General features: G+C 54.5%; 2 protein-coding genes across 2 annotated transcripts; one reads left to right on the top strand and one right to left on the bottom strand.

Annotated features, from left to right (window-relative positions):
• Nucleotides 1-437: 437 nt before the first annotated feature.
• On the bottom strand, nucleotides 438-3,649 carry PROX2 (prospero homeobox 2). The gene is made up of 4 exons (XM_035328981.1): nucleotides 2,192-3,649; nucleotides 1,582-1,683; nucleotides 1,285-1,479; nucleotides 438-1,210 (listed from the first exon to the last, which is right to left on the bottom strand). The coding sequence occupies exons 1-4, from the start codon at nucleotides 3,647-3,649 to the stop codon at nucleotides 1,025-1,027; spliced, it is 1,941 nt and encodes a 646-aa protein (XP_035184872.1). The 3' UTR covers nucleotides 438-1,024.
• A 4,890-nt stretch (nucleotides 3,650-8,539) lies between these two features.
• On the top strand, nucleotides 8,540-23,347 carry DLST (dihydrolipoamide S-succinyltransferase). Its single transcript, XM_035327852.1, has 15 exons — nucleotides 8,540-8,661; nucleotides 12,034-12,067; nucleotides 13,389-13,437; nucleotides 14,540-14,595; nucleotides 14,953-15,027; nucleotides 15,385-15,440; nucleotides 16,133-16,244; nucleotides 16,696-16,851; nucleotides 17,127-17,212; nucleotides 17,836-17,933; nucleotides 19,803-19,933; nucleotides 20,484-20,557; nucleotides 21,365-21,448; nucleotides 21,959-22,126; nucleotides 22,520-23,347. Exons 1-15 carry the CDS (start codon nucleotides 8,593-8,595, stop codon nucleotides 22,652-22,654), a joined length of 1,383 nt encoding a protein of 460 aa, XP_035183743.1. The 5' UTR covers nucleotides 8,540-8,592; the 3' UTR covers nucleotides 22,655-23,347.

The raw sequence follows: 23,347 nt of genomic DNA, 5'->3' as shown, positions 1-23,347 counted from the left end.
CCTGGATTTTCCTTGCACCCTGCAGCACACCCAGCGCTGTCCTGACCCCTTCCCAGCCCTACTTTTCCCAAGGCTTTTTGCTCAAGGATACTGTTGCCCATACATATTTGCATGGTTGCTCCCCTCTCTGAGCCTTCCTCCTGCTCCTCTTCACAGCCTTTCCACCAGGTGTGTTGCCTTCCCCCACCGCTTCCTCTGCCTGGACGGGAGAGCAAAACACCTCACCTGGTGGAAAAGCAGCCACTTAGTCCCAGCCACAGCAAACAGCGATGTCCTTTGGCTTACACTTCTGCAGGAACAGGACTGCAACCTGCCAGGCCAGCAGGAACAGCTTACATGGTAGTGGTGGGTGATCACTCCTCGTCATTTTCCACCAGAAGTCACGCTGCCCAGCTTCAGCTCCTCCACAGCGCAGGGGGAAGCAGGGGAGGGGGCTGTTTGTGCCAGCTATGACACACAGTTTTACATCCCCAAGGCACGGCCAGCCATTCTCATGGGCTGCTGGAATTCACCAGATGTTTTCTTTGGACGCTGTTGTGTTGTATCTGGACCAGGCCCTAGGAGTGCTGCTGGGGCGGGCACAGCATGCTGGGCTGCCGTGCCAAGAAAACTTTGCCCACTGTTGGGACCTCTGCCTGCTTTATAAACAAAAACAGGCTGTCTGCCCTGATTTGCAGCCCTCTGGAAATGAGGAGGAAGGTGGCTTGTCCCGGGTCCCAGGGGAAGCTGGAGCGGGGCCTGGAGACCAGCCATTTCCCAGGCTCCAAGCTATTGGCTTCCTCTCCCTCTGTCCCTCCGTGGCTCTCTGGCACCAGGCTTGAGCAGCCAAATAAAACACACCGCATAAAATCCTGGTGCCTGGGGTGAGCAGCAGACCTCACCCTAGGAGGCTGTCTTTTAGGACGGAGAGAAAATAGAATAATGGATGCCAGAAGCTGCGCCTGGGAGTTGTGCAGCCCAACCAGCCTCTCCCCCACCCCACCAGCGGTTACCCAAAAAATTCTCAGTCCCCTTGCACGGCGGATCAACTGCGGAGCAGCTCCTGGGAGCATCCCACGGCTTTAAACACGTCAGGGATGTGGCTGTCCAGTTTGGAGATGATTTTGTAAATGGGTTTCTTCCAGGAGGGGTCAGCGTCCTTGCCTGCCCTGACGGCGCTGAAGAATTCCTGCAGCGTCAGGCTGGCCACCTCCAGGAAGCGCCCGGGCACCTGTGGAGAGATGGGCAGGGGGTACCGGGGCGGGTGGGCACCGACAGCCCCATGTCCCAGCCCACACCCCTCACCTGGAAGTCGTTCCCCTTGTTGTAGTGTGTGTTGAGGGCACGGAAGAGCTCCGAGTCCCGCGAGACCCGTAGGGCTCCGGCATCCGCGACGCCCTCGAGCAGGGCCTGCCGGGCGAACTTCTCCACCTGGATGTAGTAAAACTCGCGGAAGTTGCTGAACCATTTGATGAGCTGGGAGGTGATGCAGCGGCTGAACTGCCGGGGGTAGGGGGAAGAACCGGCGTCTCAGCAAACCAGCACCAAAATCCCACCCGCCACAGGTCCCTCCCGGCACCCCGCGTCCCACAGCAGCTCTACCTGCACGTCGAGGAAGTAGGACCTCAGCAGAGTGGAGCTGGGGTAGCGGGTGAAGAAGAACATCAGCTTGGCCTTCTTCAGGTGGCCAGGGGTCAGCGCCTCCTGGGTGCGTCTCAGGGTCAAGGAAAGCCAGCACGCAGCAGCCCCGGGCTCGCCTGCCAAAACCCATCCCCACGCCTGGCATCACGGGAGGGCTGAGGCTGGCAGGGACCTCTGGAGGTCACCAGGTCCCACGCCTGCTCCAGCAAGGCCACCCAGAGCAAGGCACCCAGGACCACGTCCAGGTGGCTTTTGAAGGTCTCCAAGGAAGAGACCCCACAGCCTCTGGGCAGCCCGTGCCAGCGCTCCTCAGCCCACACCGTAACGAAGTGCTGCTGGTGTTTAGCACAAACAGAGCAGCCCAGTTGGAAGGGCCCTCCAAAATCATCTCCTCCAGCTGCCTGACCACTTCAGGGCTGACCAGAAGTTAAAGCAGATTACTGAGGGCGTTCTCCTGAACACTGACAGGAATTGGGCATCAACCGCCTTGGCAGCCTGTCTCCAGCAGCCCCCAGCCAGCCCACTGCGTGTGCAGGGACGAGGGAGGCCATGGGCAGGCCCCAAAGGATACATGGGTGGGGGCGAAGGGCGCCCCGTCCCCGTCCTCCTCGCCGGGGCCCAGGGGCAGGGGGCACCGCTGCTGCCTCACCGCCGACGGCCGCAGCCTGGTGGCTCCCCAGTGAGGGTCCGGGGCCTCGGGGGGACACTTCTGTGGGGCAGGGGGGCTCCCCCAGTGGCCGTAGCCCAGCAGCTGGCCCAGCAGCCGGCCCTCCTGCGCCGAGGGGACGGCTGAGCCCAGTGTGTAACCCACACTGGGTGCCTGGTGGGGGTTTCTGACCACCCTGGGGCTGAAGGAGCTGGTGTGAGGGCTCAGGCTCTTCCCTGAGGGTAGTGATGGTGCCTCAGGTGGGGGAGAGCACAGTGTGCCCATGGGGGATGACTTAGCAAGGGGTTTTCTGCATTTCCCAGCAGGAAAATGGTCTCCCCTGGCACCCGCCCCTGGCCCCGGGTGCTGCTGCAGGAGGTGGCCGGCTGCCTTCGGCCACATGCTGGTGAGGACAGAGTCCACCACGCGGGACGTCACCCCGGCCAGCTCGTGCTTCAGCGCCTGCGAGATGACCCTGGCTGCTGAGGGCAGGCCGCCTGCATCGCCTCTCCCCTCATCCTCCTGCGTCCCGTCGGGCCCATCCGCCTCTGGGGTGCTCCCCCAGGGAGCAGCTTTGTGTGGATGGCGGGCGGCAGCAGCACCATCCCTGTCCGGTCTGTCCCCAGCCTTCCCAGCCAGCGGCTGTGCCTTCTCAGCACCTCCCTGGGTCTGGGCAGCATCCCCAGGGTCACACACCTGGGAGAACCTCTCCTGAAGCCACCGCAGCTGCTGCTCCAGAAAGCAGAGCTGCTCCTTCAGCTGCTGGCACCCCGCAGCATGGGGGCTGCCCCCGCTGGGTGCCCCTCGCCCGGCCACCCCCGCGCCCCGCTGCGGCTGGGACACCCTCGGCTTCCTCTTGCCCTCCCAGGACATCTCAGTGCCCTTCTCCCTGTCCTGCCCCAAACCTCCCTCCATGCCAGTATCAGGGGCTTGTGGCGTCGGTGGGAGGCTCATGCCTTGGATGATGCTCTCCACCCTAGCCCGCTTGGCTCGGAGGTGCTCGTCTGAGAGCAGCTCCCTGTCACCGGCACAGGGCACAGGAGCCAGGGCACGAGTCCTGGTGAGAGCCAGGGCTTGTGCTCCTTCTCCAGGAGGTGCACCGAGCTCATAGCCCTGGGGCAGCCCCACTGGCCGTGAGGAAGGGAAAACGGTGCAGGGGTCCAGGCTCCTGCTAACCACCGTGTGGCTGAGGAGCTGTGACACGAGGGACACACTGGGGGAAGACAACAGAGGGTCCCTATGGAAACAGGGCTCTGTTTTCAGCCCCCGGCCATGCCCTGAGGCAGCAGGGTGTCTGTCCTGCTCAGGGGCCCTCCTGCCGTCCGTTGGGTCATCTTTCCGCCTGGACACCGGAGGGGTGCCCTGCAGCTGGTAAGGGATCATTTCCAGTGACGGGCTGGCAGGCGTCCCAGGAGTTCGAGGTTTCGGCCAGCTAGAGGCAAGGAGCTGAAGAAAGAGCAAGAAACATCACTCAGGAAGACCGGACACAGCCTCCCTCCATGCATGTGGACAGAGATTTTCCTCACAGATTCCCAGTGCAAAAATCCTGCAAAATCCAGGGGACTGAGGCACAGAAATCTCCAGGTGCTGTAAAACACGTGAGGAGGGTGCTGGCTGCTGACTGTGAGCATTCACGGTGTCTGGAGCCCACTTCAAAAATTTTGGTCCTGGATGTGCCCAACAGCAAGGATTTCCTGCACCACAGCCGTGTCCCTGGGAAGGGTTGGAGATCTGTCTCACCGTGCCTTGACTTTAGCTTCTCCATAAACACTGCAATGGCTTTAAATACAAAACATCTCCCCCGCCCCCAAGGAAACGGGTGCCTCGGGAGTATGTGCAAGGCACGGGCTCAGGGAGATAAGCAGAAAGGGAGCTCACTGCTGGCAAACTCCCCTTTGGGCCAGTGGACTCTGGTACAAGGACAGAGAGCACCAGACAGAGCCCTCCTCAAGGTGCGCCTGGGCAAAGGTGCTTTCAGGTGCTCCTGGGCACTGGCAGGGTGCCCGGGCACAGGGACAGAAACCTCGGTGGAGGCGTTCGTGGCATGGAGCTGCCAGAGCCCCCAGGGCACGGAGATGGGCAGCATCTGCCTCCCACAGGGCTGGGCACGGCAAGGGCTGGGGTCAGGGACAGCGTAGTGTGGCCGCTGGGATGCTGAAGCTACCACAAAACGGTGCTGCTAAAGGCTTGTTAAAACACAGAGTAAAAGGGGTGGGGATGGGGATTACCAGGGAATAAGAAAACTCCCGAGCCAGCAGGCCCAGGCTTAAAATTGTCATGTTGGGTGCAGGCAGGCAGGCACCTCCTTCACTCGCTTGTTCTGACAGCTTTGCAAAAGGAGGAGCAAAAGCTCACATCCTGGGCCATTACGGAGTAAAAATCCCTATGGGATGCTTCCTCATCAACCACGTTAATTAGCAGTAGCTTTCCATACCTGAGGTCTATGTCTTTTCCAGGCATCTTTAAAGTGCCTGAGGTTCTTTTTCCTATGCCCAGAAATGGCTGATGACTTTCAACCCTATTAATCTCCTGTCCCGTGCCTGTTCTCTTTACAGCAAGTCCCCCAGGCTGCCGAGCAGTGTAGAAAACGTTTCTACTCACTGTTTTGTAGCAGGTTGCCCTTCTTTGAACAGCCCTTAGGCCAGGCCAGTGTTTGGGAGAGTAGCTCTACCTTTTGTAAACTGCACATCACGACTCATCACCCCAGTGTGGGTCCTCGGGCTTGCCTCTCCTGTAAATCACCGTCCTGTCACCTCAGTACACACAGACACCCTGCTCCCCGCCTCTGTCACGCCTCTCTGAATTCTCCCTGCTGCTGCTCCATCCTTTGGAGTGGCAGCTCTCTGCGCAGAGGGAACTGCTGACTTCAGTCCTGCTGCCCCGAGACCTGCAGCCAGCTTTGAGCTCAGCACCGCTGCACCCACCCAGCAATGCCCAGCACCGAGGGCAGCCACCCTGCCGATGCTCAGCACCAGCCTTCAGCTTGAGAGGTCTTTAAGCCTCTCTGCCACAGGGCTCGTCTGTGTCCCTTCAGCCAGCTCATCTTGACAAACCAAGCGTGTTCTGCGTTGTCTGACAGCGTTTGTTGCTCTCCCATGGTGTCTCCGCTCTCTCCTAACCATTAGGATTTCATTTTCCTAGCGGTCTGACTGCTCACTCTGCCTGAGGCCAGCGTGAGGGTCGGGTGCTGGCAGCTCTCGGGATCACTGCGTGCTGTTCCTTGGTCTACCAGCTGCCTTCCCAAAGGCACACAGCAAATGCCATGTATTCATATATTTAATCCACCCATAAGTCTTTCCACATGCCATGGGCACAAGAAAGCTGGTCCTGGAGCCTCACTTTTTGATGCATTGTTGTTACAGAAACACCTTTTGGCACTTGCTGTGTCATGACTCCTCACCTCTTTTGTGTTCAAAAGCAGGGTCAGGGTCCTTGCCAGCTCCTTACTCTGAAGCTCTCCAGTCCCAGGAACCCAGGGCAAAGGATTCCCCACAGACTCAGAGCTGCAGATGAGCCCTCAGCTTGGCTAAGCTTTCCAGCACCTGAACTGCTGCCTCCCCACACAGATGTGGGGAGTGGGAGCAAAACCCATAGTCCCTGGCCACCACAGCCCCAAGGAGAGGCTCCAGTTTGCTGCAGGCATGGGAAGCCTCAGGACAGAGGACAGAAGGGGACTGAAGGTGAGGGGCTTCCAGGCATTGCTCTACATTCAGAGCCTGCCAAAATGCCCTGCCCAGGAGGTCCTGCCCCACGCAAACTGCTCCCACTGATGGAGCCCTTTCCCTGCCGAGTTAACAGATGGGTGCTATTACTGCCAGCCTTCACCAGCGCTGTCTTCCGAAACACTAAAAAGAACCTGAGGCTCCTCTGAACTGAAGAAAAAGACCAAGGAGCAAAACAAAGCTACTCAGAAAAGCAACCAGGCATGTCCTCCCCGAAATGGGAGCAACCCCACGCAGGCTGCCCAGCCACCCCTCGCTGGAAGAGCCAGGCACGGAGCAGCCTGCTGCCCCTCCAGCGCTGCAAATCCCCCTCAAGAGCCCTCCCGAGCTGCCCCATCCCCTCTGTCTCCATCCAAGGACCCCAGCCTGAGCTGCTCACCCCCCTCAGCCCCACTCACCTGGGCTGGCCGGGCGCGGGGAGCCCTGAGGACAGCGTGCTGGGTGCTGTGGGATGCTGGAGAGGCCACCCCAGTGCGTCCTCCTGCTGTGCTCAGGTCCTTTAAAGAGGGAGTGGGGTGGCTGGAAGCAGCCAACCGGCTGGGAATGGCTCCTGAATATGCAGATGGACGTCCAGGGGGTCCGTCCACCCTCTGCTCCCACCCTGCTCAGCCATCTCTCAGGCTTACAGGCACCAGTTCTGGGCTTGCTCTGTCCGTCGGTCCCCAGCCTCTCGTGGCAGAGCAGGGCGATGCTCGCTGGGCAATGCCTGCCCGGCTCTGCCATCCCAGGGGAGCCAGGGGCTCGGCTGTGCAGTGGCAGCCGAGGGGCTGGTCGCAGCTGGGGCTCACGAGGAGGCAATCTCTGGCCCAGAGAGCTCCGACCAGACCCTTTCATGCACCCCTGCAGGGCTGTCCCACCACCTAGCACCACCTTGAGAGGGTTGGGAAGCTGTGGTTTGGCCTTGGGGCTCCATCCAGGACTCAGGACGGTGAATTATTCATGACATGACACAAATACACCAGGCTTGAGGTAAGTGGAGCCTGTGGTGTGGAGCTCCAGGTGCCACCCAACTCCTGCTGAAAGTGCCCAGTTTCTTCTAGCATCCCCTGCTGTGGGGATACTGGGGGTCTGCAATGTAGGAAATGGCTGGGAAGTAGAACAACATAGGAAAAGCAGCCAAATTCAGTACATCGTTTATTGTAGGGTATGTCAGAGGCATTCCTACTGCCAGCACATCCCACCCTCACCCCCAGGACTGATCTGCCAGACATTCGGTGCAGGAGGTGAGGAGCAGGTGCAAGTTCCCTGGAGCTAAACAAAACCGAGCTGCCTCTGCCCTTCCTAGGTCTCCATCTAACTCATCTCCCCACACCTAACTAACACCGTGATGTTTGTTTTATTCACTCGGTAGGCAGGAGGCTGTGGTTAGAAGCAGTTGACACCGGGTGGCCTTGCTCAAGGATATCAGCCCTCTACAGACAGACCACAGAGAAATCCCTGGCAGAGAGCCTTCCTGGCACAGCTGCCTTGCTTTAGAGCTGTCAGCACATCTTCGAAGCCTCAGAGACTACACCCTATTGATTTTTCTTCAACCTTTTTTTGAAAATCACACCGAGGATATTCATTGCAAAGTTATATTAGGAGGCTCTTTTGAAGGTTGCAGTTTAGCAATGATGTGTTATTAACCAACGGCTAAATTAAGGATGTATGCATAATCTCGACCTGGCACCTTGAGAAATGCCTGATTGCCAGGCAGACTTTTATGGCTTTCCCAAAGTACTTCTCGGACACCACAATGAGTTCTTTGGGTAGGGCCCCTCGCTACAAGAAGGACATGGAGGTGCTCGAGAGAGTCCAGAGAAGGGCTACGAAGCTGGTGAGGGGTCTGGAGAACAAGTCTTACGAGGAGCGGCTGAGGGAGCTGGGCTTGTTCAGCCTGGAGAAGAGGAGGCTCAGGGGTGACCTTATTGCACTCTACAGGTACCTGAAGGGAGGCTGTAGCGAGGTGGGGGTTGGCCTGTTCTCCCACGTGCCTGGTGACAGGACCAGGGGGAATGGGCTAAAGTTGCGCCAGGGGAAGTTTAGGTTGGATATTAGGAAGAACTTCTTTACTGAACGGGTTGTTAGTCACTGGAATAGGCTGCCCAGGGAAGTGGTGGAGTCCCCATCCCTGGAGGTCTTGAAAAGACGTTTAGATGTAGAGCTTAGGGATATGGTTTAGTGGAGGACTTGTTAGTGTTAGGTCAGGGGTTGGACTCGGTGATCTTGGAGGTCTCTTCCAACCTAGATGATTCTGTGATTCTTTCAGAAACGGCTCCCTGTCTGGAAGCAGGCAGAAAACAGAAGGCTGGCCATGCCTACACATTTCCAACGCGCAGCCTGCGTGCGAGGAGCGGGGGTTGCGCACGCATTTATTTCTCTGAGTGCAGCAGCGAGATGGCTCCTCTCTGCTTTCAGGCTGTGCCACACCCCAGCGGCCGGTGTTTGTGCCAGCACCGCCCTGGAGGCGCCCCGCGGCCCCGTTCCTGCCCCCTGCTCCCAGCCGAGCCCCTCAGGCTCCCCCCGCGCCCCCACCCCGCCATGTTCCCTCCTCCCGCCCCGCCCCGCGCACTTCCCCTCGCGCCGGGCCCTGCTTCCGCCGTCCGCCCTCCGGCTCCCGCCGCGATGCTGCAGCTGTGGCGGTCCCGCTGCCTGGGCCGGGCGCTGGGCCGCTCGCTGCGCTCTCTGCGGCAGGTACCGCCGCGGGGCACGGCCGCGGGACACGGGAACGGAGGGAGGGCGGGCGGCGGTGGTGGCGGTGGCGGTGGTGCCTGGCCGGGCGGGGACGGCGGCGCCAAGGGCACCGGGACGCGCCCGGGGCCGGCCCCGAGCGCCCGCGGCCGGGCCGGGCTGGGAGCACCCGGCTCCGCCCGGGTCCCTCCGTGCCCCCCTCGCCGCCCCGGTTGTCCCCTTCGGGGCCGGCTCCGTGCTGCCGGGTGTCCCCCCGGGGCGAAGGCCCGGAGCCGGGGCTGCTCCTGGCCTCCGCCCAGACCTCATCCAAATGCGTGGGTAGCACGGATCCGTCAGGTGTGTGGCCGTGGGTACAGCACAGCCGCGATGCTGGGCATAGCTCTGCTTTCCCACGGGAAGTGGAAGCAGCTTGCTCTCCGCTGGAGCAGGGACGAGGGAAGGAAGAGTCGGGTGATGACACGGGATTTTTGAAACCCTCCAAAAATGCCGGATCTTGGCAGGCCTGTGCTGGGAGAAGTGAAAACAATAGGCCTGCGCGAAATTCGGAAGCGGGGGGTGAACGGGAGAACTGCTGATTCCTGCTGACTCTGCTGGGAAGGGGTGTCTGAACCCAGACGCTCTCCTAAAAGAGGAGGGAGGTTCTGTGCTCGCATATCAAGCTGAAGTCGTGGAGGTGCATCCCTGGCACCAAGGCTGTGCGGTGCTGCGGGGGCAGGCAGCTGTTGAAGGATGACCTGAACAAGCCCAGTGAGGAGCTGCTCTGAAGCAGGGGGGGTTGATCAGGAGCTCTGAGCTGTGGCAGTGGAGCCCTGTTTTCCTGGGAAGAGTTTATAAAGAACTTCCCTCTCTGATCCTCCACGTGCTGGAGGAGTTGTCACCTGTTGTCCTAATAACTGTATCCCCTGCCTGCTCTGCGTTGTTACCCCCAGTCTATCCTTGCACCTGCCCAGCCAGGCTGCATGTAGTTGTGTTAAAGCCCTCAAAGACACGCGGAGGGTCTTCTTCAGGGCAGTGGTTTGTGCTCATCCTTCTTATTAAAGCAGCAGCTGCGTGGCTTTGGGGAAGCTGGTGCTGGCAAACTGATTGCTGCTTTGCTTGTCCTCAGAGCTGGGCTCCCGTTTTGGCTCTGGGAAATGAGCTGTACGCTCCTGTTGAGTTCGGGTCCTTGCCTGAACTGCTCCGTTTCCACCGCTGCAGAAGGGGTTTGTAGCAGGCAGGGTGCCGCGTTAGCAGGTGTACTCCGTGGCTTATGTCACCGTGAAGTGACCTGCTGGAAGGAGACAGCTCCTTAAAGGTGTGGCCGGGATGCGGTGTGCCAGGGTCACTTTGACATAGCGGTGTGGAAGCAGTTCTGAGAAGTCACGTGAAACTGGGGGGAAGAGTTAATCGCCTGGTGCGTGAGGCGCTAGCAGATCAGCCTGAGACTTCTCCAGGCGAATGCTGTGACTTGAGAGTGACCCAGAGCGCTGACGGCAGCTAGCGAGACCTGCATGCTGCCGTTTTCACTGAAGAAGCTCTGGGATCAGATGCAGGGCAGGCTTAGCCAGGTGATTTTAGGAGCAGGTACAATCACAGTGAGCCCTTCAGGGAAAAAAGGAACGGGAAGCAGCCCCGTTGGGCATCTCGGAGCTGCGTGTGCTGGCACTCTGTGGCTAAGGGATGGACACGCAGCGGCTCTGCAGAACACAAGCGCCTTGGTGTCTTTCATGAGTAGCTTCTTCCGCCTGTTACAGCTCAACCCTTACTTAGCTAGAAGGCAGAAGGGCAGAGAGACACTGCTTTTTTCCTTAATTTTGCCGTGATTGTGGAACACAGACTTGGCACCTCTCCTGGAAGAGAGCCGCAGATGTGTTTTCTCCCAGCCCTTTATTTTAGCACAGACCTTCTAAGCTGTTGTTTTTTTTTAACTTACAGTAAACGTTCACTAAGGCTGTGCCTCTTTCTTAATAAGTTACTGCCTGGGATGCCAGGATTACCTTTACAACTTTATAAAGCACCCGGGAAAACATTAATGGATAGAGGTGAGCTCAGGTTGCTTGGAGTTTTATTTGCGATTAACCTGGCGTTATCTGGGTCGCTGCGGAGCACGGGCAGGATTTGATCAATACGGGTGCTGGTACAGGGCTGAGGATCACGGGGCGCTGGGCTCCCGACCAAATGGCGTTGCCGTGGCGTTTGTCGTGCCAGGCCCAGCAGGGCTGGCTCTGTGGGCACCAGATGGAGCAGCAGGATGCTGCTGGACCCCAACGCAGCTTCATAGCCTTCCGAGGCAGGCCCCACGGGCTCAGCAGCCGGGCTGTGTGTGTCCTCAGCACAGCTGGTCGCAGCCCGTAGATAATGGAGTTACTATCTGGGAAGCCACGTCTCTCTGTGGGTTTGGATAACTGAACTGTGGAGGGGCCCGGTCGGAGCTGCTGGTCGTTCTGGCGGTGCCAAGTGTTCGCTGGACGTGCTTTGGCAGTCTACAGTCCTGGAGGTGGTGTGGCAGGTTTAAGTATCTCTCTGGGCCTTGATGTTTGTGCTCCCACACATCTCCAAAAGTAACTTTGGTATTTAAGATCAGTTCTGCCCTACCCTGCTTGCTCTGGGGAAGCTGAAATCGGGGTTTGTACACAAACTTCCTTTCAGAAACTGAAGACCTGAACAAAGTCTAATTTTTACCTTCTATTTCCTGCTGGATGAGGGTGCTCTGAGCTGCTGAGCAGCTGTGGTTCCAAACCGTAGCCGGCTGTGTTTTAGTCGTGGTTACAGAGAGATGTTCCCCATAGCTTGTAAAGAATGTTTAGGTTCTCCAGATCTGCAGGTTCGCTACCAACGAAAGGTAGAGTAACAGCGGGAAAAGAAACCGGGTTATCTTGAAACATCTTCTACTTTTGAAGGATGTTATGCTGACCTAGGAGTGCAGTGAATGATTACTGGGTGTGAAAGGAAAAGGTCACCAGGAGGTGGGATTCCTGGCTGACCGACGGCAGGAGGAGCTGTACCATCGAGGGAAGTTCTGGCCTTCTGCAGTTCAAAGGCTCTGTGGCCTTCAAAGAAACAAGTAACTGAAAAATAGATGCTACGTGTCAGATGCTGTGACTGTAGGATTAAACATCTCAGAATACCTTTTATCGCACCCAGTAGCTACCCTTGACCTTCCATTCACAGCAGGCTTGGTGAATGGGCCGTTAGGAATGTGTCCCCTCTTGAAGAGGGACGTGTGCAGGAGAAGGTTGAAGCAGCAGGAGCTACAAGTGAAAGCCCAGTCTCTCAGGCTTAATGTCCCTCCGCAGGGCAGCACCCTGGAAGGAAACGGGTGTAGGTGCTGTCACCATGGTCTCCTGGGGCAGGCCTCCTTTTCGTGGTACTGATGGTTCCTCTTCTCTCTGACAGGGGAACTGCACTCTGGCAAGATGCTCTCTGTCTGGTGAGTCTTACCTTTTTGTTTCCTTTCAAGCTACCTAGCCAGAACAGAGCTGGTTATGGAAAACGAGAGGGGATTGGGTTGGGGGTTACTTCTGTCAATCATACAATGAAGAAACAGTTGGTGAAATGCATGTGCGGCGTTCCCATGTGAGTGCCTCCCTTGCCTAGCGTAAATGCCACCCGATCCGTTCGGCTGTGCTGAAGACTTCACAGCAGCAGCATTGTATTTCAAGCACTGCCGTGCTGGAAACACACGCTGTTGCAAAGACCAGCTCTCTAATAAACTGCTTCGGAAACAATGGGTGAATGCTCAGTGAAATGTCAAAGCTCATATGCCTGGGAAGTGCTGCAGTACTTAAACTGCATTTTCCCAGAGCTCTCTTTTCTAGTTGTACTGCCTTTATGTCGAATTACATCACTCCCTGATTCTGCTGGGAGAAATCAGTTAAATCTGCTCACCTTTCTGGTTACAGAGTTCCAGGATTATTGGCTCTTTACTAGGGGATGGTGTCAACGTTGTCACCTCTTTTAAAAATCAAATAAATCCTCCTGGCCCTGTGTAATTGAGATAATTATGTTCTCCAATTGCTACACTGATTCTCTTTCAGATCAGCCTGGAAGAATGCCCAGTGCCCTGAAAGAGGCAAAGGACGGGAGCTGAGGGTGTAACAAAACCGGCAGTGTCAGGGACTGCGAGTTGGGTGGGAGGGGGCAGCCAGGTGCAGGAAACTCGACAAGTCGTGCACCTACTTTCCCTATTGTGAGCTTTGAAAAAGAGGAGTTCTTGGGCCAGGTGGTGAATAGAAAGGGAAGCCAGTGGCTTGCTGCTTGGTCCTATGCCCCATTTTTGTGGTTTTTGTCCTCCTAATCCTTCCGTGTGGTTTTGAGGGCTCCTGAGAGCACCTCTTAGGGGACTGATGCCTTGCTCCTGTAGGGAACCCCTTCACGTTGGTGGGGTTAACTCACCTCCAACAGGGGCTTTAGCAGTCCTGGGGTGTCCCCTGTTATCTCTTCTTGTTCTGACTGGTGTAACTGCTGCTTTGTTTGCTTGTTTTCAAGGTTATCCGTATTAGCTCTGGGGTCAAGATATAACTGTTTTTTCCCCATCTCTTTAAATCGAAGTGAAGACAAGGCCACCATTCTTAGCAGGCTCTGGGCAGGTTTGCTGAGGTGCCTCTGTCTGGCTGTGTGTCCCCTCTTAGTCCCAAGTTTCTTTCAGGGCAGATAGCAGTGTCCTCTGCAGTTCGTATTTATTTTTTGCTGACGGGGACGCCCGCGGGCTGGGTGATGCTCCTGTGGGGTAACGCCGTTCTCGTTCACAGGTGTGGCTGGCAGCCAGGGACTGGCCTACACCAACAGCAGGAAGCTCGTGTAAGTATCCACAGGAAGCTGTGATATGTGGAGGCTGCTCTAACCCTGACAAGACTTGAAAACTGGGAGGCTGAGTGTAGACAGCTGTCTTAAAATCCCTGTGCGCTTCATAGGAGCGTGGAGCCAGCCCTAGAAAAATCTGGGCTCTCTAGCTTTTGCAGGTCAGGAACTGTGGCACGTTTCAAGAAAATAAGGTCTGTCTGGAAGGAGATGTCAAGGTAGGATGGGCAGAAATGAGAAGAGCAGTGATAAATCAGTCTCTACTCTGGGTTTATCAACTATAAATCTTCCTTGCTCTGCACTGGCATCCTGGTAGGATTGCTGCTGGATGCGGGAAGAGGTGGTCTCCTGCAGGAGAAGTGGGATGGTTCAGGGAGCTCTTAGTCACACGACAAGGTTTGTGTTGCTGAGGTAGTCTGGTTATTTCCCCAGTACATTTATTACCTTAAGAGTGCATTCATAAGACCTTGAAACACTGGTCTGTTTGCACCAAGCAGCTTGTGTTGGAGGAAAGCTAAAGCGTTTTTACTTCAGGTTTCCAAATACGGTGTCTATAGGTATAAAACAAATCCTTTGAACGCTTGTGGTTGCCAGCTCCCTGTGAAGGGACATGGTGGAGGGAAACAGCTGTCTCTTGGATGTGTTGATGTTAGCAATTAATGATGCATTCTGTTTTTTGGAGCATTCTAGCAACTTCTGTAGACATGACAGTCCGGATCTAAAGGTAAAATATGGTTCCTGCACTCATCTTGGGTGTAGGGCTAGGTCAGCCTTTTATCAGTATTTAAAATACAGCAGATTTGTTGGGCTGGCTCCCTAAATTAAGATTTCATAAATAGCAGTTCTCACTGAATTTCTGAGAGCACTAGTGACTGTAAACTGAATTACTTCCTTGCTTCTTAGTGGGATTGTTGCACCTCGAACCAGTAAGTAGGAGTCCCTTGGAACAAATACATCCGAACAGCTGAGCAGCCTTCAGATCAGTTAAACAAGCAAATGTAAATTTTGAGCTTGAGACTGGTGCTGGCAGCCTCCAGAGGAAAGTGTTTTTTCTTCTGTGTTCTGTTTTTTCTTCTGTGTTCATATCTTTCTCTCTCTCCAGAGTAAATAGCTCCAGTGTCTTCGCTGTCCGTTACTTCAGAACCACAGCAGTACATAGTAAGTAAGAAGTCAGGAGTCAGCAGGGTGACTCCTGTGCTATCTGTTGCTCTTCTGACAACAGCTGAAGCTGCCTTTTCCATCCTCGGTCTAGGCTCGCTGCTGCCCTCCCTCAGTGGGTGGCTGAGGTTTTGTCTCTGGGCCCTAAAGCTTTTGTCTGATATTTCTGTCACAGTGTGACTTTTGGCCAGGTGGGAATTTCTCTTGTGTTCAAATCTTAATTGATGTTGAAGAAGGCTAACGTTTGATGTCTGTTGACCTGCCAGCTCTAGTAGAGTCCTGGTGACAAAAACAAAGCAGTGCCAAAACATCTGAGCTCTGAATGCGTTCAAGTCTGTCTGTCTGTCTCTCTCACAGGGGATGACGTGGTTACGGTGAACACACCAGCCTTTGCAGAGTCAGTCACAGAAGGAGATGTCAGGTGGGAGAAAGGTAAGTACTTACCTCTTCCCTGCAATCCTCAGCACCGTTGCTTCTGCACTGGAAAGCCCAGGGGTGGACTGCAGTTCACTGGCTGAGAGCCTGCTCTGTGTCCTTCAGCCTGTGACAAACAAGGTAGTTAAGGTTAATTTTGGTGTGCAGTTACTGCCTCATTACCTCTGTCCTGGGTGATGTTGAAGGGAGATGTTTAAACTGGAATTGGACTCTGCAGCAGATTGAGTTAGACTTCTCTTTAGAAGTTGTGGAGAACCGGCATGAGAAAATCCTGGGTTAGTGGGAGACTGCTGTGGGTTGAGGGGGGAGGCTGGAGCCTCCTTCCTCACAGTGCTCTTCGTATCTGTCATTCAGCTGTTGGAGACACAGTGGCGGAAGATGAAGTGGTGTGTGAGATTGAAACAGACAAGGTAGGAGTCTTCTGGACCAAAACTTTTTCCGGTTCTGTACCAAGTACCCTGTATGGCTCCTCTGCAGCCGAGCCTGCAGGCCCTGCCTGTCTCTCCTGCTCCCTTCACAGAGAAAAGCTTTTCTCATTTAGTGTGAAAGCTGGCTGTGCCTTAAGTGAGTGTTGTTTGACAATTCTTCCCTCCTCGTACGTTTAAAGAAGCATCAGTGGTGCTGATGTTTGTGGGAGCTGTGATTCCACTCGTCTTCCCACTTGCGTGCTTTAAGCTTGAAAACCTGTTTGTGTTTAAACAGAAATCTGCAGAGCCGTGGGATGTCTTCAGAGTGTTTTAAATTCAGCCTTTAAATGTACTCACCCCTTAAAGAACTCTTGGGTTTTGAAGTTCTTGCTAAAACTCCCTGCCACATTCTGCTTCCCATCTTGCTGTCAGGAAGGTGCTGGCAGTAGTACGATCAGTTCTGCATTGTACCCTGGAGCAGGAAGATCAGACTATGCCTTCTACTGCCAGCATCTCCTACAGCTCCCGAGTATTGGCACAACGTCCCAGCAGAGGCTGTACAAACTAACTGGTGGAAATGGTGCAAGACAGAGGTGCTGTCTGTGCCAAATTACAATGTGTATCTGTGCATATCAGCTTCTTTATTCATTCCCCATCCAGTATCTGGGGGAATCTCAAGATTTTCCATTTTGCAGACATCGGTGCAAGTTCCAGCCCCAGCAGCTGGTGTGATTGAAGCCCTTCTGGTACCTGATGGTGGCAAAGTGGAAGGAGGGACACCTCTGTTCAAACTCAGGAAAACTGGAGGTAAGTCAGGCGTGTATAACTTGCACAGACCTTCCTATTTCAACCTGTCTTTTTCTGAAGACAGAAGCCAGGCATTTGGAAGGATCCTAAGAAACGCTGAAAAAAAGAAAAAGCATAGTCATAGCCCTTCTGAGGGGGAATCTTGCCTTTTGCTCCCTCTGGAGGAGACTGCAGCAGTAGGTTAAAATCAGATGAGAATTCCCCTGACACAACTCCCTTCTCCACCCTCTTCTCTTTACCATCCAGTCTCCTGCACAGTGAGGAGATCTAGTGTTGATGAGATAAAACACCACGAGATCCTCTTGTGGGGGCTCCTAGCTGTTCTCTAGTGCTGAGAACATAAAGGCAATCTGTCAGAGGATTAACTTTTATCAGGTTGGTTGGACTCACAGATCCCTGACAATAGAAACCGTGGTTGCTCTTACGATGATTTTTCTTCCTTGTCTTTTAGCTGCTCCTGCCAAGGCCAAACCAGCAGCAGCCCCTCCTCCTCCTGCAGCCCCTGAACCTGTAGCTGCAGCTGCTCCTCCCCCTGCTGCAGCACCAATTCCCACTACGATGCCACCAGTGCCGCCTGTGTCAGCTCAGCCCATCGACAGCAAACCAGGTGAGGCAACAGCTGCTTTCTCCTCTTCTCCTAGGGGAGAGTTGGTAAGGTTAAAAGCAATTAGCAGGCTGGCACTTACCGGGAAAGCTTCCCTGTGTTACTGTGCTGGATGCTCCAGGCTGGAGAACTCGGCTGTGCCTGGAATCTGTCTGGCCCAGTTTGCAGCTGCTTATGCACTGTGTTGTTTGAGCACGGGGCTCAAACGGGCTGTCACCTCAGGGCATTTTCTTCAGGCCCTGGCTTCCCTTTTTGACTGATGTCTTCTTTACCCTCAGTGTCTGCAGTGAAGCCGGCTGCAGCTCCAGTGGCAGCCCCTCCTGGGGAGGCAGCGCCCAGCAAAGGTGCCCGATCAGAGCACAGGGTAAGCCGCGGGAATAGGGGCCCTGCTGCTGCTCGTGCTGCTGGGTGACACCTTGTTCTGGCACAAGCTGTGAACTGGGGGATGGGTCCCTATCTACCTGTTCACACCCAGCTTGACAGGGCTGTGACAGAGTGGGAAATGCTTTGTGTGAGGGCACCACTTAGAGGTGGGGTGGAGAAAAGAGGCAGGTCTGATCTTGGTTCTAGGCAAAAGTCTTGTCCTGAGCTTTGCTGATGGAAAATGTATGGCTCCTTGCGGTCTGCTTGCTCTGTCCACAAACTCTCAGCAAGGGCCCGTTGGTGCTACAGATGTTTTGTGCATTCCTAAAAAAAAAATGGGTTGAGCAGCCTGCTTTCTTAGCTGTCTTGCTCTGCTCGTATTAGCCTTGTGCTGGAAACTTAACAGAGCTTGGAGTTTGAGGAACACAGGTCTGAAGGGGCAGCTCCATAGTGAAATGGGCAGCTCCTCAACCTGTCGTGTTCCTCAGGAAGACCTGAGGTGAAAACCTTAAGCCCATTTCTGGTCAACGAGATGGCAAGAAGAAGAGTCTTTTGAGTTTCTTGGGTGTTTTCTCTCTTGGATGAACTTGAGGCAGCCTCTGCTTATTTCTGTTTAATTTTCAGGTGAAAATGAATCGGATGCGTCAGCGTATTGCTCAGCGGCTGAAGGAGGCTCAGAATACTTGTGCCATGCTGACCACTTTCAATGAGATCGATATGAGGTGAGGAGCAGACCTTCTGTTTTCCCCTGTATTGGGTTAAATAGGTGCAGGCAGTTGTCTTGAAATAGCAGGCAAGACGTTGCTGATCCCCTTGGGGGAGACTGACAGTAAGTCTTTTGGGACATCTTCCTTAGGTGAGTACCACTGCTTGTACATCTCCATCAGGGTTTGGAGGTGTTGCAGCAGGAGGGATGCATAGTTTCCTGAGGGTCTCTCATTCCTTGGGAGTCATCTGCTGCTTGTTAAAGGGGCAACTCAGTTCCTCATCTGTGTGGCTCTTGGTTGAGCATAGGTAGATGTTGAGCAGAAGAGTAGGAGTTACTGGTGTCACTTGCAGAGTGGCTGCCAGGAGACGACAAGGTGTATCATCTGCTCTCTGCCACTCCACCAGGTTACTTTTTTTTGGCGTTGGGCATGTTTGGCCTCCCATGAGGTGGTTCCCTGGGGCTCGCCAGCCTCTCAGATGAGCAGTGCACAGGTCTGAGGCCCTTGCTGTCAGATGGTTCAGCTTTCCAGAGACAGACCAACATCCTTCCCCCTCCCCTCCAGGCAGGTGGGGGTCTCCTGACTCAAGTGCTTGCATGGGCTGAGCACGCTAATGGCTTTGGAGGGTGGGCAGCTTATGTTACAGTGCATTAAGGGGAAATTGTGCCCAAATCAAATTGCCTTGTGAAATCCTATTCTGCTCCTTAAGACAAAACATGTAAATATTTGGGTCTCAGAACAATAAGGTTGGCAAAATAGTCTTGATTGGAGGGGAAGTGCTGCAGCTTTATCTCCTCTATGAGCCTCACTGAGGTGTCGCTTTACGCTGGCCTGGGGCTCTCGTTGCATCTGGTAATCTGGTTTGGATTGATTGCTGTGCTCTCGACTGGTGAGGGCCTGAGCTGGGGCCTCCCGCTTCCCGTGGGGGGGTCAGCGTCTGAAAGGAGGAAGCCTTAATGAGCCACTTTCAGAGCAAACCTCCTCCTCATTGCTGCAGTCCCTGTGTCTTGGGAGGCACTAATGTCTTTGGGCAGTAATCCTAGCCCTAAACAAGGTTAGGTGCAGGAAAACAAACACTCTAAACCACAAAGACCTCTGCCCCTTGCTGAAACTGTCTCTTCAAAGACTTTAAGGTCTCTGGAGGCGGGAGGGATGGACCATGCAATTCCACAGCATCTGGATTCGCCTAGTAGAGGCAGAGCTCATGGCCACTGCTTGGGTGACTTTTTGTGAATGTTCTTGTTTCTAATAAACATGAGTGGTGGAGAAACATGACTTACTTGCTTGAGGACTGTGGGTGAGCTAGCACCTGCTGCCATAGCATCTGGGAAGGTTTCTTTCATATTCATGCAACTCCTGGAGCCAGAGTGGGGTTCTGAGGCATTACTGTGCTGGCTGGCACTGGACTTGTGGAGCGGTTGAAGTCTTTTGCCTCTTTCATTGCTTGCATCTCTTCTTCTCTTGGCATTCTCTTCTTCTTTTCTTGGCATTTCCCATTTCTTTTACTCTTCGGTGTCAGCCCTGACACAGCTGGAATTGCCACCTGCAGTGCCGTGCTCAGCAGGGATGTCTGCAGCTTTATCAGGCCCGAGCAGGAAATACGCCATGCCTCATCTTGCTTGTGTGCCTGGCAGTACAGGACACGCGGATTAATCCTGTCCTATTGAGTTTATGGTCCTGGACCAGGTCCTGGTAGATCCTTTGGCAAGGGCCTTAGAGCCTCAGCCCGTTTCATCTCTGACATTTGAAGGATTTTTCAGGAGACTGGGATTTTGCCAGTTGGTAGTGCAGGTTTGCAGTCCTTGGGGAGGCACTGAGATCTGTGACAGAGCGAGGGAACAGTGTCTTTATGGACTCCCTGCTGACCACTGTTGTGTTTTGCAGCAACATCCGGGAGATGAGAGCTGTACACAAGGATCCCTTCCTGAAAAAGCACAACCTAAAACTAGGTTTCATGTCAGCTTTTGTGAAAGCTTCAGCTTTTGCTCTGCAGGACCAGCCCGTTGTGAACGCAGGTGAGTGGTGACCCTCACTGGTGAGCTGCACGTCCTGTTGGTGAATGTGGCAAGGGCTAATAGCTTGGACAAGCAAGTCAAATACACAGGGAAGAGGGGGACAGAGCCCTTTGGGCTGCATCTGATGTTGCTAATGCCACTTACAGAGGTAGATGACACCTCGCCAAGAGCCTTGTTAGCAAGGGCTTGCCAGGGCTGGGGCTGTGCATGCTAGGTGTTCACCCAGCCTGAAGAGGCAGAGCCTGACGGTTGGTGTAGCGGCTGTAGGTGCAGTGCAGTTCCTGGGGACTGCCAGAGGTCTTTGCTCAAACCCAGAAGAGGAGAATAACCCAGGCAATGTCTGAAAGGCACTGACCTATCTGGATTCGGTTTCCTCCTGTCTGTCCTGACACTTCTCCTACAGGAGCAGTAAAGGCTCAGTCTTCTCTGGAGTTATGCTTGAGCTAGAGATGAGCAAGTTGCTACGATTTAACGGATATTGCTGGCCTTTAGAGCTCTCAATCTTGGGTGCTGTGTGTGTAACAACTTTTCCTTTTTTTTTGTCTCTTAGTGATTGATGACACGACCAAAGAGATTGTGTACAGGGACTACGTGGACATCAGCGTTGCTGTAGCAACTCCCCGGGTAGGTACCTTGGATGCTTTGGCCGTGTTTCCTGCAGCCTCAGGTTTAGGATGGTTATTGGCTCGCTTTGAGTCAGCTCAGCTTTGAGCTCCACTGCAGCAGAAACTGCTGAAACTGCTCATCTAGGTGAGACATCTGATACGTTGAGGGCTGCTGAGGTGGGTTTTGGGAGGAGGTGGAGAACCGAGAATATTCTGCCGCTGTAGTAGGAGATGTAGTAACAAGGTGATTAATGAGTAAGGCCAAGCCAGGGAAACCTGTTTTTCTTGGACTCATGAGAATATGGTGTAGTCTGTAAAAGTTGCATATGTCGTGTCCTTGGACTAACCCTGCTGTACTGTCCCACCATTTTCATAAATCATATTGCTGCTTCAAAGGTAGTTTTCTGTCCAGGTAGAGTGTGGGATGACGATACGCATGTTGAATTAGTTGGTTCTGTTGTAAGGCAGAGGTTTGGCCAGGACTGTCACTGCTCCCAAAGTCTAGGGGAGGTCCTGCACAAAGGGACTGCGCTCTTCTCACAGAGAAAGAGGTGACAGCTGAACCCTTCTCATCATCTCACCTGCTTTTATGGATGCCGGTTTGGGATATGAACAGTCCTGGCTGGGATGGGTTTCTATACAAAGAAGTCTGATTTACTCTGCGGGCCCTTTGTGGGTGCCGTGCCAGACTTCCTGACAGACTGGCAGGGCACGAGGCAGCTGTGCCAACCACCTGCTGTGGGCTGAGGCCAGGCTCCTGCCCAGTGGCAGTTCTCTGTTTGTCGCTGCCCTGAAGTTGCTGATTGTGCACTTTGCTTCCCCCTAGGGTCTTGTGGTTCCTGTCATTAGGAATGTAGAAAATATGAACTTTGCTGACATAGAGCGAGCTATCTATGAGCTGGGGGAGAAGGTAAGTGAAGCTGGAGGTGGTTTTGGAGAGGGTTGGGAGGAATGGAAGGAGCTGAGGCTGCTGGATTGGCATGAATTGACTCGGTCCCTGTGTGGTGTCATCTCTGACCTCTAACACACTGAGTTGTGTGGCGGGGAGTGATCCAGTTACAGCTGTAGCCGTGCCATGCCTTACAGGACAGATCTGTCTACTTGTTTGAGGCCTTCTGGAAGGGCAGCTCTGTGTGAGTGACATCGTGTGTCTTCGCCTTTGTCTTTGGAGGCCAAGGCTGAACTCTCCTGCAAAAACAGGAGTTGGAGTCCAAGGCAGGAAAATCCTTCCCCAAAGACAGCAATGTTCAGGTTTAAAACCAGAATGTATTTGCAAGTAATTTATGCTGGTTTTCAGCTGTACAAATTAGTTAGTAAAGCTCTGTCTGTCAGCATTTATTCCTGGAGAGGGAGCATGCAAACCCTTGTCCTTTGTCTTCTCTGAGGTGAGTGGCTTGCTAAGACCTTGCCTTTCTTCTAGGCACGGAAGAATGAACTGGCCATCGAAGACATGGATGGTGGCACTTTCACAATCAGCAACGGAGGGGTTTTTGGGTCGCTCTTCGGGACGCCTATCATCAACCCACCCCAGTCTGCTATCTTGGGCATGCATGCCATCTTCGACAGGCCTGTGGCCGTTGGAGGCAAAGTAAGTAGAGCTGCACAGGAGGTTTCAGCAAGCAGAGGAGAGGGCTCAGGGGGCTGAGGACCGTAGCCCACATGCTTTCCAAGGGGGTGATGCCACTTTCTACAAGGCTTTACGGTGAAGGAGCAGCAGAGGCTAATGGGTGAAGGACAACTTGGCTGGCACTGGTACTTGCCTGAGGTGTGCAGGGGCCTTGCGGTATCTGTAAGGGGGACAACTGAATAACCTGCTTGTCCAGAAAGGGACTGAGTCCTGTGTGGTGTGCAGTGCCAGGCAGGACGCACCCAGGAGCCCCTGATTCAGGATAGGAAAAAGCCAGGTTCCCAAATTCAGAGGAGGCATCAAGCAGGCAGCAGGGCTGAGCACGCTAACGCCCATCTCACTGTTCCCCTTCAGATCGAGGTGCGGCCCATGATGTACGTGGCACTGACCTACGATCACCGGCTGATCGACGGCAGAGAGGCAGTGACTTTCTTACGCAAGATCAAGGCAGCGGTGGAGGATCCCCGCGTGCTGCTGCTCGACCTGTAGAGCAGCCTCACCCCCACGCAACCCACCCAGGGCAGGGCCGCGGCACCAGCAGGGGCGACACAGGGCATTCAGGAACTGGCAGGGGTCATTCCAGTCTCTCTCCCTCTCCTGAGGTCGGAGGTGTCCCAGAGGGGATCGTGAGGATAGCTCCTACCTCCTTTCCTGTTCTGTTTAAGGATGGTTCAGTCTCTCACCAGGATTGCTGCGCAGTGGGCTACCCACTGAATGGCACTGCCTTTCCAGAACCGTCTGTATGGCGTCCTCTCCCTCGTGGCACCAACCTCTCACCTCTAGCTTGTCCTATACCACTGGAAAATGCTTGCTGCTGCTGTGCTAGGGTACCCTTCCCTGCCCCTCCAAGGCAGGTTCAGCTTTATTTCCTAGCACTGAGGTTCCTGGGGGGGGGAGGAGAGGAAAGGCTGCTGTTCTGTCCCTGTTTTGCTTGAAAATATTTCACATTCATCTGTTCTGCAAGGGCAGTCTGGGGTCCCCCAGGCCCATTGCAGCAGTTTTTGATCAGAGCAGGGCTGAGGTAGGTGTCATGCCTCTGGCAGTGCCCTAGTTACACTCCCACCTCAGACAGGAACGCGGTGGTTACATCTCCCCTGCTTTCCCGTGGAGATTTTGTTTCTCTCCAGCCTGGCCATGGAGACACGAATGTTCATGGCTGGGGGGACAGAGCAGACGATCTCT

The sequence above is a fragment of the Oxyura jamaicensis genome, chromosome 5 (genome assembly GCF_011077185.1).
Source record: "Oxyura jamaicensis isolate SHBP4307 breed ruddy duck chromosome 5, BPBGC_Ojam_1.0, whole genome shotgun sequence".
NCBI lineage: Eukaryota > Metazoa > Chordata > Aves > Anseriformes > Anatidae > Oxyura > Oxyura jamaicensis.
Note: the sequence above shows the minus strand (reverse complement) of the source record. Positions and strands in the feature narration are given on the sequence as shown.